At 40.9% G+C, this 13763-nt stretch overlaps 1 protein-coding gene across 1 annotated transcript in view; it reads left to right on the top strand.

The window, feature by feature from the left end:
- The window catches only part of LOC115816235 (ADAMTS-like protein 1), a 59233-nt gene that overhangs the window by 31489 nt on the left and 13981 nt on the right, over positions 1-13763 (top strand). Inside the window, exons 5-15 of the mRNA XM_030779201.1 lie at positions 1759-1804; positions 2019-2255; positions 2772-2898; positions 3338-3412; positions 4846-5003; positions 8746-8857; positions 9015-9153; positions 9402-9452; positions 9982-10186; positions 12212-12359; positions 13002-13086. Coding sequence (XP_030635061.1) covers positions 1759-1804; positions 2019-2255; positions 2772-2898; positions 3338-3412; positions 4846-5003; positions 8746-8857; positions 9015-9153; positions 9402-9452; positions 9982-10186; positions 12212-12359; positions 13002-13086 — 1383 coding nt within the window. The remainder of the gene's footprint in view (positions 1-1758; positions 1805-2018; positions 2256-2771; positions 2899-3337; positions 3413-4845; positions 5004-8745; positions 8858-9014; positions 9154-9401; positions 9453-9981; positions 10187-12211; positions 12360-13001; positions 13087-13763) is intronic.

The raw sequence follows: 13763 nt of genomic DNA, 5'->3' as shown, positions 1-13763 counted from the left end.
CTGTATAAAGAAAGTTAGCATACCCTTATAGTTTTATTGCAGTTCCTGTCTAAAGATCCTATATTTACCTATCTTAAATATCCTCTTTATCTGCTAAGTTTGTTTTGTAGTGGTCACTCAAAATAGAAACTTAACTGACATTTGACCTCGTCTTAACTTTTAGCTCTTTTTGAATTTGCAATTTAATTGAATCCCTGTGAAACTTTGAGTTCATTCTGAATTTAAATTCACATTGAAAAGCCTTTGAATAATTCAACTTCCAGTTTTTCGTTCAGAGAGAAGAGCGTCACAATAGGAGCATATTTCTTACATTATGAATTGGCTACGTTTTACGTTTAATCTATGATTTGCAACATGAACTGTGTTGATAATGAGCATTACATGCATTACAATATCATTTATTCAAAAGACATAACTGGCCATCTCAAGATACAGCTGAAATTTCGAAATGTAGAACAATTCAGTACAAGGGATTTATATGATGGCTTTAACAGATTTCAGGTCAGCGCTGTTTACTTTAAAAAATTGTAATATATCCGTGATATTGTCAGATCCTGTTTCGATTTGGTCAGTTGGGGATTCATATATGTGCCAGTATTCCTGTTTTGAGTACACTCCGATTTGGAGTGCGTAAAGCAAGGGGTCTGTGGTAGCCATATGTGCTTTGTGAGTCTGTATGTGTGTGTGTGTGTGCGTGTGTGTGTGTGTGCGTGTGCGTATGTGTGTGTGTGTGTGTGTGCGTGTGCGTGTGAGTGTGTGTGTGTGTGTGTGTCTTGGTTGCCGTTCAGGAGTTCAATGTCCGTTTAGGGGTCACCGGAATCCACAACACCCTGGATCTAAAATGATGTCATCCTGGAACTCTCATTCACCCTTTCCCGTTTCGGCTTCCGATTCGTTTCCAAGCTTGCGGCTTATGTTCGGCTGATGCAACGTGATGGGAATTTCATTTTCTGGCTTGCATATTGTCCATCTCTTTCTCCCAGCTAACAAAAGACTGGGAATAAATCACAGAAGTGTTCTTTTACGCGCCGGATTCCATCTTCGCTACCTGTCTCCCTGGCATCTCCTCGAAAAGTTGGTCAAAGCCCCACAGCCCACTGTTTGCCTTGGCGGGGGGACCATTTTATGACACAGATCTAATATTCTTGCCATGCCACACAAAAAACTCTTGCACTCACTCCTATTCTTCCTCTGAAATAATATCATAAACACTCACGAGTCCCTCACGAGTCCATGACTCACAATTCTGCCATGTAGCTTCTAATCGTGACTCCAGATTAGCTAAGGGCCAGTGACACAGGAATTTTACTTATGTCGGTGAAGTCGAAACGTTGCCTTTGATTAATTTCTTCCGTGCTGTAGAATGAACTGCCTATCTATCACTTATCAGACTGAGCTTCAAAAGCACGCGGGAATCCCAGCCTGCATGAACGGTGAGATAATGTGGTCAAAAAGTCAACATCAAGGGGGATACTTTTAAGAGGTCACAACTCCGTGTTGAATACACTTAAGTCAGCACATCTAGAATGGTTATTTTTTTATGTGTGTGTGTAGTTGATGTAGTATTTCATTTCGGGGTGCGAAAGAGGTCGCTGCTCCTCTCAAAGCAATAAATAAGTTATGACAATACACTGTTATATTTCCCAAAAGTAAAGATGAATGACTTTCTTTATTCTGTATGAAAGATGGTGTATAATTATTCACTAAGCTGACTTTCTGTTCTCTCCTTTCTGCTCCTTTTTGTTGTTTCCAATACAGAACTTGTGAAGGACAGAATATCAAATACCGCACATGCAGTAATGTGGTGAGTGAGCATTCCTGCAGTATTTGAATTGGTGGATAGATGGTTTCCATTCATTTAGCAAGATATATGCCGCTAGTTGTTATATTTTTGGAAATGATACTTTAGCCAAGTATCTATTAACTGTGGATAATAGCACTTGATGTCTGGAGGTCCAAGTGCATCATGAAAGTTTAGCGTTCTTCCTCACACTGTGTCATGTGAACTCCTTGTTCAGGACTGCCCACCAGATTCTGGAGACTTCCGCTCCCAGCAGTGCTCAGCTCACGCTGATGTACGTTACCAGGGCCGGTATTACGAGTGGCTACCCCTCGACAACGACCCTGAAAATCCCTGTGCCTTGAAGTGCAAAGCCAAGGGTACAGATCTGGTAGTTGAACTGGCACCAAAGGTTTTGGATGGAACACGCTGCTACACGGAATCCCTGGATATGTGCATCAATGGGGCCTGCCAGGTTTGAGAGCTATAGTTGTGCTTCTGCTAGACTTTGAGCTTTTGCTCTCAGCAAATTGCTTAATAATTGAATTAAGGTCTAAATCCACAATTTAAATCTTTGTATGATTGTATATGAACTACATGTTGGAAAATGGTTTCATACTTGCCTGGTGAGTGTCATGTAGTTTGGCGACAAGGCGGCTTAATGGCTATTGGATCAGTGCAACTGGTTTTAGCCTTGAATTCAGTTATGCATCTTGTAATATGAAAATCACCGGAATCCCTGTGGTTCATAAAGTGTGTAATATGTACTGGGCTTCGGTTCAAAGCACACTATATTTCCATTGTTGATCATAACCATAATAGTGCCACAAACCATTGATTTGAGCTCAGATGATCAGAGAGAAATAGGAAACACGTTAAATTGTGAAAAAAATGCGAATTGTGATATGTTACATCACATGGGAATAGAAAGCAGAACAGAACACTTGTTAACACTCATGTTCAACTGGCCGCTCCCTTTCCCTTTTGGCAGATTGTTGGCTGTGACCATGAGTTGGGAAGCACAGCGAAAGAGGACAACTGTGGGGTTTGCAACGGAGACGGCTCGTCTTGCAGATTAGTGAGAGGCCACTACAAGTCCCAGCATGCCACCGGGAAAAGTATGTGAAAGCCGACTCACGTTATAAATGTTTAGCGCAATCAGTCAGCGCTGCACTGCTTAGTATGTAGCATGTAACAGTTTTGATTGCTTAGTATTTTTCACATACATGTTGTAATAAGTAACCATGTCAACCACATGTATTTGATTAAAAGCCCATGTGCACCTGTGTTATCTTTGAAACAGCTATAACTGACAAGGCAGACAACTACCTCAGAACTGAACAGAGCTCGTAAAATAATAATGAACATCTGAGAATGTTCCAAGTACGAGTAATGTTCCACGTTTACTTATCACATAGAAAATGAGGATTTTTTTTTTCATTTGTCTTTCAATGTTCAGATAGCTCAGATAGTTCCTCAAAGTTCAGATAGTTTTCTGGAGCTGACCTGAATTCTGACCAAAATTCAAAGAATCATCTCATTTTCTCCCTCTGACAGCTGAAGACACCGTCGTTGTTATCCCCTATGGAAGTCGACATGTACGGCTAGTACTGAAAGGACCGGATCACTTGTGTAAGTTTTTGGTAGGTCCAAGGGTTTCCATTCAGACCTGAGGTTCTAGAACAGTGGACTGGTATTGAAGATTAGGCTATATCTTCTGTAAGCATTCAGAGAAGACACTGTATTCCAGAGTTACCAGAATTCAGAAATTTAAATGAACTCTAGAGCATACTGTGGTTATCATTTCCAGAAAGAATTCCAGAAAAAAATGCTTCCAGAAAGAATTTTCATCTTTATTGACAGGTTGTTTTTGAAAAACAAAAAACACAGAACATTAAAAACACATTGTCCAATGACTCAGGAATTTTCCTTTGTGCAAAATTTAATCATTCACAAACTCTTAAATGGTATGTTATTGAGACTGGAGCGTAAAAGAATTATCAGTTCTTTTAAAGATGCAAAACTGCATTTCTACAAGATTTTTCAGACTCTTGAAATTATAGATATTATGAACAAGCTTGCTCACAAGTACATGCACCAACAGTGACAATACTATACCGTTAAAGGAAGGAGAGTACCCCCCCCCCCCCCGAACACACACACACACACACACACACACACATCCCGACCATGAGAGTCTGATCCAAGGGCTCTTAGTTACAGCGCTGCTGGTGTCAAAATGTTGGTAAAAAAAAAATCCTCACGTGGTTGAAATCTATAACAATTGTTCCATCCTTTTGTTTCTCACATGGCAGACAGCTAAAAGATCTCCTCTTAGGGTCTGTTGTAGTTACTGTCCTTGAGGACAGATTTCTCTTTCAAGCGTTTCACCAGTTTTCTCACAGAGAACAATGAAATGGTAACCATCTGGATGTACATGATGAGTGCTGCTCTTGGATGTTTCCATGTTCTGCACCATTGTTTTGTAAACGTCCTCACTGGATTAAGACAGAGGCCTATTAGTGGAAAGGTTGACTCAAGGTCGGGCTGCCGTGAGACTAGAACAACAAATGGTTTAAGAGGTGCGCTATTACCCATAAGGCTCACACCCATTTTATGAGGATCCAAATACAACTGACTACACATCCAAATTCTTTTGTTTGTTATTATTTATTTTATTTTTGTTTGTTCTTGTATTTTTTTTCTGGCTTCCTGTGGGGAAACTGGGGTTGAACAGGTTTTCTGTTATAGTTATACTCATCCATTTGCATTCAGGAGGAGAAACAGTTTATGAATAAATATATGAAAAATGTCTTTTGCGCATTAAAGGTGACAGTTTGGAAGAATAATGTTTAAACCATGTAAGTTAAGATGAATTATTGTGGTTTTCCAGTGCGTGTTATATTTTGACTGGAAACTACATATTAAGTTAAGCATCCTAGTGCTATTAAGTTGTTTCCTACATTTTTATAAATAACATTTTAAAAAGCTGAATAAAGGAATTCCTATGGTAATATGTCCATTGCAGGACATTGTTAATAGTAAACAGGAGCTCTTTTGTCTAGATCTGGAAAGCAAGACTCTTCAGGGGGTGAAAGGGGAGCTCTCTCTGGATGTCTCCAAGCAGTACTTTCTAGAAAACACCACAGTGGACTTCCAGAAGCTCTCAGACAAGGAGGTCCTGCGAATTGCCGGCCCACTGGGAGCTGACTTCACTGTCAAAGTAAGCCAAAATTAAATAAGTTAAATTCCTTGCGATGGAAACATTTAAGTGCCTTGTTTTCTGCTGTTCAGTGAAGAAATTGTTTTATAGCACATGGGAATCACATTATTGGAACTTATTAGTTAGATACAGAAAATGACATATTTGTTGTACCAGATATTCATCACAAATGCTTTTTTGAAGCTGTATTCAAAACACGCAGATGTTTATTTTTGATTTCCTTTGACAGTAAGTTGATTGAAAATTTGTTGATACATAGATACCTATTTGTAACAATGGCATTACGGTTTTGGATAGGAATGTAAGTAAACCGATTTCACTCCTTTGCAGAATTTAATGTTGTTTTATCCATGATGTGTTGAACTTTACAGCTGTATGGGAGGGGAGACAGCTCAGCTGCTTCCTCGCGGAAAAACTTCAACATTTGTCGATGCTTTCATAATCACAGTCTCTGTGGAGATGTGACTAACAGTTGAGATCCCAAGCTGAATCTTAAAACCTCCCAAAATCCCAGTTATCTTTTTCATGTGTGAGATACACACACAGACACACACATACACACACACATATACCCTGACCCTCACTCTATGACTGAGTAGGGGGTCAGCCCAATTGGTGGGGGTAAATGCCGTGGATAATTATGAACCTCTCTGACCAAGCCTGTAGTCCCCTGGCTTATCCATCCTAATACAGGTCAGCTAACATGCATAGTTCTCACCCCTAACTTGTTCCAAAATGATAATTAGAGCCCTGGCAAAGGGCCAAGCACCAATTATGTCTATAGTTTCCCGTATATTTTGAGTAGCCTCTGACTAATGTCCTGGCCATCATGTGCTTATGGAAACAAGGGTCAACTGACATTTGAAATGAACCAGCCCACAATGGAAAAAGCCAGGAAAAACAGCCCCCCTTCCTCAAACAAGTCCAAATAACACAATAAATAGGAATGTTGGAGACAGAAATCTGAGAAGTTATAAATGCCTAATTTTCTAATCTGACACTAGGCAAGGTGCCAGTTCATATCGCAGTTTTGGAGAGGCCAAGCAAAGTGGAAAAACTCATTAAAATGCTAGACAGTTGTTCCATTGTAAATAAATGTGTGAATGTATGTCAAAGTTCAGTCTCTTTGACATGTTTTTCAATATTTGAATATGTCCAGTCTTGGGCTGTAATTTGCACTGGCATTTCAACACCTTTTTTGGACGCAAACCAAGACACACTGTCTTAGCTGGAGGATCCTGTTGGCTGCTTAAGTGACTAGCCCTTTTTAGACAAGTTAATAGATTCTAACTCTGCAATCTGAGTAGGACTCCAATGTGGCAAGCAGAATTTAAACGATGTTTTTAGTAATTCAGTCTGTTGCGGTTTGTTGTTGTCACTCTGCGAGTTGATGTAGAATTTACTTGCTGTCTAATTTTCAGTACCGATGAGCTTGGGTGATTGCACATGTAAACATATCTGCTTTGCAACATTGAAGACACTTCTGGCATCACAAAACTGAGTTTCAAATTGCAATTGCTCATAAAGTCCAAAGATCTGTGTTTGCTAGTTGATTTCTGTATACCTCCATTCCTCAGTGTGATATAATTTAATCCCGCACTGGCACATGTGAGTTAGTCGGTGAAGACTTTGGATGCTAACTGATGACTTGAGCTAAGTGTGGTATGACTAAATTAAAAGTGCTGAGAGCAGGGAGGTTTGCAGGATTGGATGGGAGAACATTCTGAGACAGAAAAATAGCGTTTCATTCATCTCATTCAGCGAATGATTATGATTTAAACACACACACACACACACAATTGGCTTACAACCCATTTGAGACCAGCAGGGAGTCAAAGAGGAAGTGTATGTTTTGGAACTTATTTCAAAACACATGTTTTTCAGGTGTATGTTTTTACTAGCAGAAGAAGCACAGGGAGAGGTGTGTGCTTTTCTCTTTCAGCTCCAGCTCCAGCTCTCAGTGGAACCTCTAGGGAAGTTATGTCTTACTGTGCAATATGTGAAACACTTTTGTCACAGACAAGGAATGTGACAGGCGGAACAGGTCTACTCGGACAAACCCTGGAACAATGACATCACTTTATATGTCACAGTTCACAACAAAAGAATGGGTGACTCTTAACTTGAAATGGGTGGTGTAATTTCTTAATTATTTTGTCATAGATTTGGCAGAAATGAAAGTTTGAAATTTAGGAGATGCTGTTTTAGGTATAATGGTTGTCAAGTTCAACATAGTGTAGTGTAGTGTTTTAGCAACCAGGTCTCATGAAAACAATGTCCAAAACTGACATGAGATCAGGTTGAAAATGATTGTGTAAAAAAGTTTCAAAGTTAGCATTCCTAACCCTAACCCAAGTCCTAACCTTACCCTTCAGCTACATGTTGCGTTTGACATTGTTTGTAGCTATTCTGAAATGAAGCAATGAAGCCGTGAGATCATGTTGAACCAAATTGCGAACTGTGAAAAGAAAAATAGCAGCCTCTCATGGACACAGTATGGAACTAAAAACATCAAATAGTGATGTTTTCCACCCAAAAATATACCTAATGTTTAGATTTGCCAAAATCTGACATTTTTTCAGTCTGTTGCTGCAATTACGAAATGACTGTGTCATGGCTAATATGTTGAATATGGATTTTTTTTTCCGAAATGTCAATAACTGATGAATTTTCACTAGATCGGATTGGTTTCGGAGATTCCTTAATAGCCAGGAAACAGACTCAAATGCTACAGGTCCCATTGCTTCATTTGTCTGCTCATTCAAAAGTGATGCAGGTGTCAAGCATTTTGCAGGGGAGTAAAACAGTCTGTAATCATTGTCATTAGTGGCAGGAGGAAAGACTTTATATATTTGGAGAGCACACAGTTGCCTGCAGTGTGGTGAGGTCTAGCTGGACAGATGCCTCATTCCAGTCACTACGAGGAATTATCCTGTCATAGCACCAGCACATCCATAATCCCACCCCGACACTATCTTGATAGCTTGATGTTCCGATATTAACAACAGCTGTTCCAAGAAAAATTAGATTTGAAGTAGCTGATCCCAAGTCAGTTCACAAGGCTTTAATGTAACCACACCACAGGCCCCCTCATCTTTGTCATGTCTCCATTGAAATTACCAGGCTTAAGAGTGTGGTGGTTGGAAATAAGAGAGAAAACACTTTAGGGATAAGAGACAACATGGTGCTATTTGGTGCCTAGTCAGTGGAACAGTTGGAGCACTGATGGAGTGTTGAAACTATTCTCACAAAAAAAAAAAAAGGCTTTTGTCATTGGCATGATTAAAGAGCTGATTTTGAGCCCCCTTGGGGCCAAATGGAATCAGTATGCCTGCATATGGGGGAAAAGAGCACACACTCTGGCCACTTTCCTCCTTCAGTTGAAAGAATTTGTCAGTCACAGCAAACCGAGGTCTCCAAAATGCTGAGCAGAATTTAAAAAGATGTTTTTAGTGATTCCGTACGTAGCAGTTTGTTTCTGTGCCTCTGAGAGCTGACATAGAGCCCCTGTGCCATTTTGTAGCAGAAGACTCAATTGGGCCGTTGGTAAGGATGTGTAACTAAATCCAAGATAGAAAAACAAATGACAAAATGGAGATGTTCACTCCAGGACACGAAGATGCCCTGAAGTTACGTATTTTGTCAAAACTGGGAGAAGAAGTACATCTGTAGTGAGTATCACTAACAGTCCTGTTGTGCCACCTGTTTGTCACCCGGTGAAATGTGATTGTGTGTTTGCCAGGTGCAGTATGTGAACGGCGTAGACAGCGTGGTTCAGTTCATCTTCTATCAGCCCATTGTCCATCGCTGGAGGGAAACAGACTTCTTTCCCTGCTCTGTGACTTGCGGTGGGGGTGAGACACCTCTCTTTGCAAATTCTGTGCCAGGAGGCAAACAACCTTTTACCAAAAGCCATCGAACAAATGTTGTGCATTGAGGCATTCTTAGTCATCACCTTTTCATGGCTGTGTGTATAAAGTTGTGTCTGACTCACTGTTAAATTGGACACAGGGTACCAGCTGACTTCAGCAGAATGCTTTGATCTGCGTAGCAATCGGGTCGTGGTGGATCAGTACTGTCACTACTACCCTGAGAATGTTAAGCCAAAACCTAAGCTGCAAGAGTGCAACATGGACCCCTGTCCTGCCAAGTAAGGAACTGAATGTGCATAAGACAATCTTCGTTTTTACCTAGTTATAACAAACAATAGATAATGCATTGCTGAAAACGCATGATTAGTGATCCTGCCTTGGTTCAAAATCTCCACTAGCCTAATTGTTCCACTCCGTTAATTGTCTCATCCCAACGGATTTGCGATTTGATACTAGAATAACTCATGAAAATGTTATCCCATTTCAGAACATTTGTGTTTTGTTTTGTTTTTTTATTTTTTTCCAGTGATGGCTACAAACAGATCATGCCATATGACCTTTACCATCCCCTGCCACGGTATGTACCGTGACCTCCATCGGAGACCTCATACTGCACATTTTCCTTGGCTTGCTCCTGGATCAGCCAAGCTGTTCCAGTTTTCCAGTCCACCTGAGACTGCCTTCACCGAGTAACATTTCAAGCTCTCTTCCACAAAGTCAGAGTGCCAGAGAGGTCTCCGGTTCGGTTCCAGAGTAGCAGAGTTTTCGGATCAAAGCCAGACTGAGGGAGGGAAGGCTTCTCAGTTCTTAGATGGGTTTTGAGAAAAGATCTAAAGAAACTGTTATTATGCACTTATGTGCATATTTTATTTAAGTAGTTCTATTCAAAAATTAAGATCTTTGAAATTCGAGCGAGTAGACCAAAAATGTGGGTCTCAATTAGATAGTGACGTGTTATAGCATGACTTCAAGTATTTTTAGAACCAAGAGCGCGCCCTCCGTCCGTGAGTTCTAAGTTAAACACAGATGTGATGTTGTCACTTTGTTGTACTGTCTCAGAGATAAATACAGAATCTGACACACTAGATCTTTTCTTTGTTTCGCAGGTGGGAGAGCAGCCCGTGGACAGCATGTTCCACCTCCTGCGGCGGTGGGGTCCAAAGCCGCTCAGTTTCCTGTGTGGAGGAAGACATGCAGGGTACCATCACACCCACAGAGGAATGGAAGTGCCTTTATGCACCCAAGACTCCTATTCTACAGTCCTGCAACACTTTTGACTGCCCAACGTGGCTAGCACAGGAGTGGTCACCGGTAATTCTGTTCCTCTCTGTTCTATTCTATTCTGTTCTATTCTATTCTATTCTATTCTGTTCTATTCTAGAAAACAGGGGTCCAGCCATATTGTTCAGATTTGGGTTTTTTTAAGAGGTCAGCATTGACGGCAATAAGAGCAAGATTCTTGGGTCTCTTTTTGCCTGGACTCTGGCCACTCCTGTCTTTTTCCCTCAACAAGAGGGATAATGTCCAGCTGACAGCATTATTTGATTTGCTGTCAGTGGCTCTTTGGGATTTTCATTTGGCTTTCTTTTATTTTATTCCTAATGTTAGGCTTAACATAGTAAATCATGTTTATAGTAGGAATTTCCCTATAGAAGAAGGAGAAGTTTTTGATAAGTCTACTAGCTGAACTTTTGCTGACCTTCCATTAAGAGCAATTAAACAGTTCCAATTGCTGTATTTGCAACACAGTCAAATATACAACCCGTAGAGGTATAATGTACCTGCTCAAAGAATGTATCCACTCCACAACTCCAAGGTACTGAGTTTTGCTCTGTTGTTGTGTCAGAATGTTAAAAGGATGGATCTCCAAGGAGCCAGTTTATGGCTCTGGCTTATCTCCAAGAATCAGCCTTCTTGCTCTGAACAAAAATAGACTTGCCATCTTAATTTAGGGGCTGTGCGCACAATGGCATGGGCCTAAACCTTAATTGCAGGCCCCAGGGTATTGTTCAGTTCCCCCCTATTAAAACACTATAACCACTGTGTAGTCCAGAGTCACAGTTAAACTTTGCAGAGTTCAGGGCATTTGCAGATATTCATGCTTGAGATGTCTTTGGCCCAAATCTAGTAGGTTTGTTTTTGGGGTTTTTTTTCTCGGTTTTGCTCCCACTGTTAGTACTTAACCCTGAAATCATGCATCAGTGAGCAGCTCATTAATCTCTGCTATCTCTGATCCACTACAGTCCTCTCCCACTAACGACGTGTTAATTAGCCAAAGGAGGTGAAAAGCGGCACAATTGATCTTCTTGGGATATGGCATGAAACTCGCCACTCGACATTTCAAAGAGCACACCTCGCCGCAAATGGCATTCCCAGCATAGCAGGCAGCTAGCAGCCACTAAAATAAACCAGTGTTGTACTTTACAATCCTCCGTTATTATCATCGGCAGTGTAAAATCCTGCACCCTGCCAACTACAGCAATTCCAAAACATACAAAAACTTTAATTAAAACCTCAAAGGTAACAGATGACATTCGTCATCTCACTAGAAGCCACACACTAAGATGATCAAATTGGTTTGATCTGGATAAAGTAGAGAAAGTTCCATATTTAGGTATATCTCAGTATAACCAATCAGAGCCCCGCTGGTGGTGTCTAGTGATTTTCAATTTTACAGGGAAACTAATTTCCCTCTCCTAACCAGAGCGAATGAGGCACAGAGAACCAGATCTGTGGCCTTTTGAAAAATGTGAAAACCTGGGACCATGTTTACCTAGAGCATTCCTTGCTCTGAACTCCTTTTAAATGCTTGTCTTGGCAAAGGATACACAAAAAAGCTCTTTCCAGGCAGCCAGTGTTTTTTGGTCTTCTTCTATTCTCTTCTTTTGAATTGAGACCTGCAGCAAATGCCTTAAGCAAGACATTGTCAGAGAAAAGGACAAATCCCATTTTGTCTTGTTTTTTAGAGGCTTGGTTAGTTGCTTGGCGTGGTTGATATGTGGTTGATATGAAGTTTTCCATAGTAAGCATTTTTGTAGATGAGGTAGTCTTCCCAACATAATGAAACATGAAGGGGTCAATGATATATGTCATATTGAAAATGAATTATCTGTCGACAGACTGACTGGCCTACTGACAAACATGCCATTTTGACAAACAGAGAATGTAAGGGTAATTTACAAACAGTTGACCTGAAAGGTCAGCTGCTTAACTGATTGGTTTAGCATAACTGGATGTTTGCTTAAGTAGTCAGCTGACAGCTTTTACGCAGCAGTATGTGGTTTTTGAGCTTTCTATAACATTCATTTAGTTTAATGGTAATGATTTTCTCTGCAGTGCACTGTGACCTGTGGGCAAGGCCTACGCTACAGAGTGGTCCTCTGCATTGACCACAGAGGCCTGCATGCCGGAGGCTGCAATCCCACTACCAAGCCACACATTAAGGAGGAGTGTCTGGTCACAGTGCCATGCTACAAACCTATAGGTGAGAGGCACCACCCCCTGCTCCCAGACTTTTCCAGCACAGCTATGGGAAGGCATAGTCAAGTGTTTCTCAGTCCTTTCCTTGGGCCGTTCCACTCTTCATACGTTCTCGTGCAGCTCTGGCAGACTTGATTCAATTAATGAGCACCAAATGGTGAATGGGCCCTTGTAGCCAAACTAAGAAGGCCAGCCAAGGACCAGAACTGAAATGACAAAGGACTGGATGACCTGAGGAAGACTTTGAGAAGCACTGCTGTAGAGTGCTTGTTTATATGCCTAGGGGAAGGGGGGGGGGGGGGTTACTGATTTATTTTATTTTGGGCCCATCCTTTGTTGATATTTCCCCTATATTTGGCCTTTGATATGTTGATATTTGTTGGTGAATCGTTACACTTTTTCATTTCCTTCTGAAATCATCACAAGGGGAAAACCCGCGCGTAAACCATTATCACTGCTCAAAAGGGAACGTTATTGAAGTAACTGTTTTTTTGGACACAGCAAGAAATATTTGGCAAAAGCGGAACATAATTGGAAGGCCCAATTATGTGCTGTACTTACCGTACCTTTTTTGTTTTAAGTTTGTATTTTACAACTTTGAATGTGATCAGTTACACCTATTAACACTATGGTTTGGGTCTTACAGAGAAGCTACCTGTGGAGGCCAAGCCACCTTGGTTCAAACAGGCCATAGAGTTAGAGGAGGAAACAGCATTGTCTGAGGAACCCACGTGAGTGCTCATGCAAACCAAATGATTCATTGTTGTATCTAATTAATTAACAGATTGTTTCTGTTTTTATGGTCTCTCTGAAAGAGAAGGAATCGGCGTCCTTCCCACTAGTTCCCGTAAGCCTCGCCAAGTCCTCACCTAAGGATTTAGGAAGAATCTGAGCATGCGAATATAACTTTGGTATTTGCTTAATCTCCTTCATAAGTCTGAATTTAGAGGTAAAGGAATATCACCAAAGCGCACTCTCCCTTTCTCTTTCTCTTTCTCTCTCTCTCTCTTCCTCTAGTTCTAATGCTCAAATGGAAATTTTGATCTCATCTAGGGCCTGCCTTAGTAGGCTGGTCCATGTTGGAAAAAATAATAGAGATTGGTACAAATAGTGTGAAGGAAAAGAATGGGTAGGTGGTGACCGTAGCTCTTTTTAAACAGATGTTCTGTTGAAACCATCACATCTTTTTTGGGTCAGGTGATGATTCATACGGAGGATTTAGGCTGAGCGACTGCGTCTCCAGATGCTCTACTCTAAACGCGGAGATTTACAGTGTTAAATATCCGTTTTTAAAGATTTAACATTGCACCACAGAGGGAAGTGGTGAATGGAGGACCCAAGCGTGTGTGCTATCCCATAGTCCCCAGGCAGTTACTTCAGCCGAGGTGAAATTTAGGTGGACTGAGGT

The sequence above is a fragment of the Chanos chanos genome, chromosome 7 (genome assembly GCF_902362185.1).
Source record: "Chanos chanos chromosome 7, fChaCha1.1, whole genome shotgun sequence".
NCBI lineage: Eukaryota > Metazoa > Chordata > Actinopteri > Gonorynchiformes > Chanidae > Chanos > Chanos chanos.
Note: the sequence above shows the minus strand (reverse complement) of the source record. Positions and strands in the feature narration are given on the sequence as shown.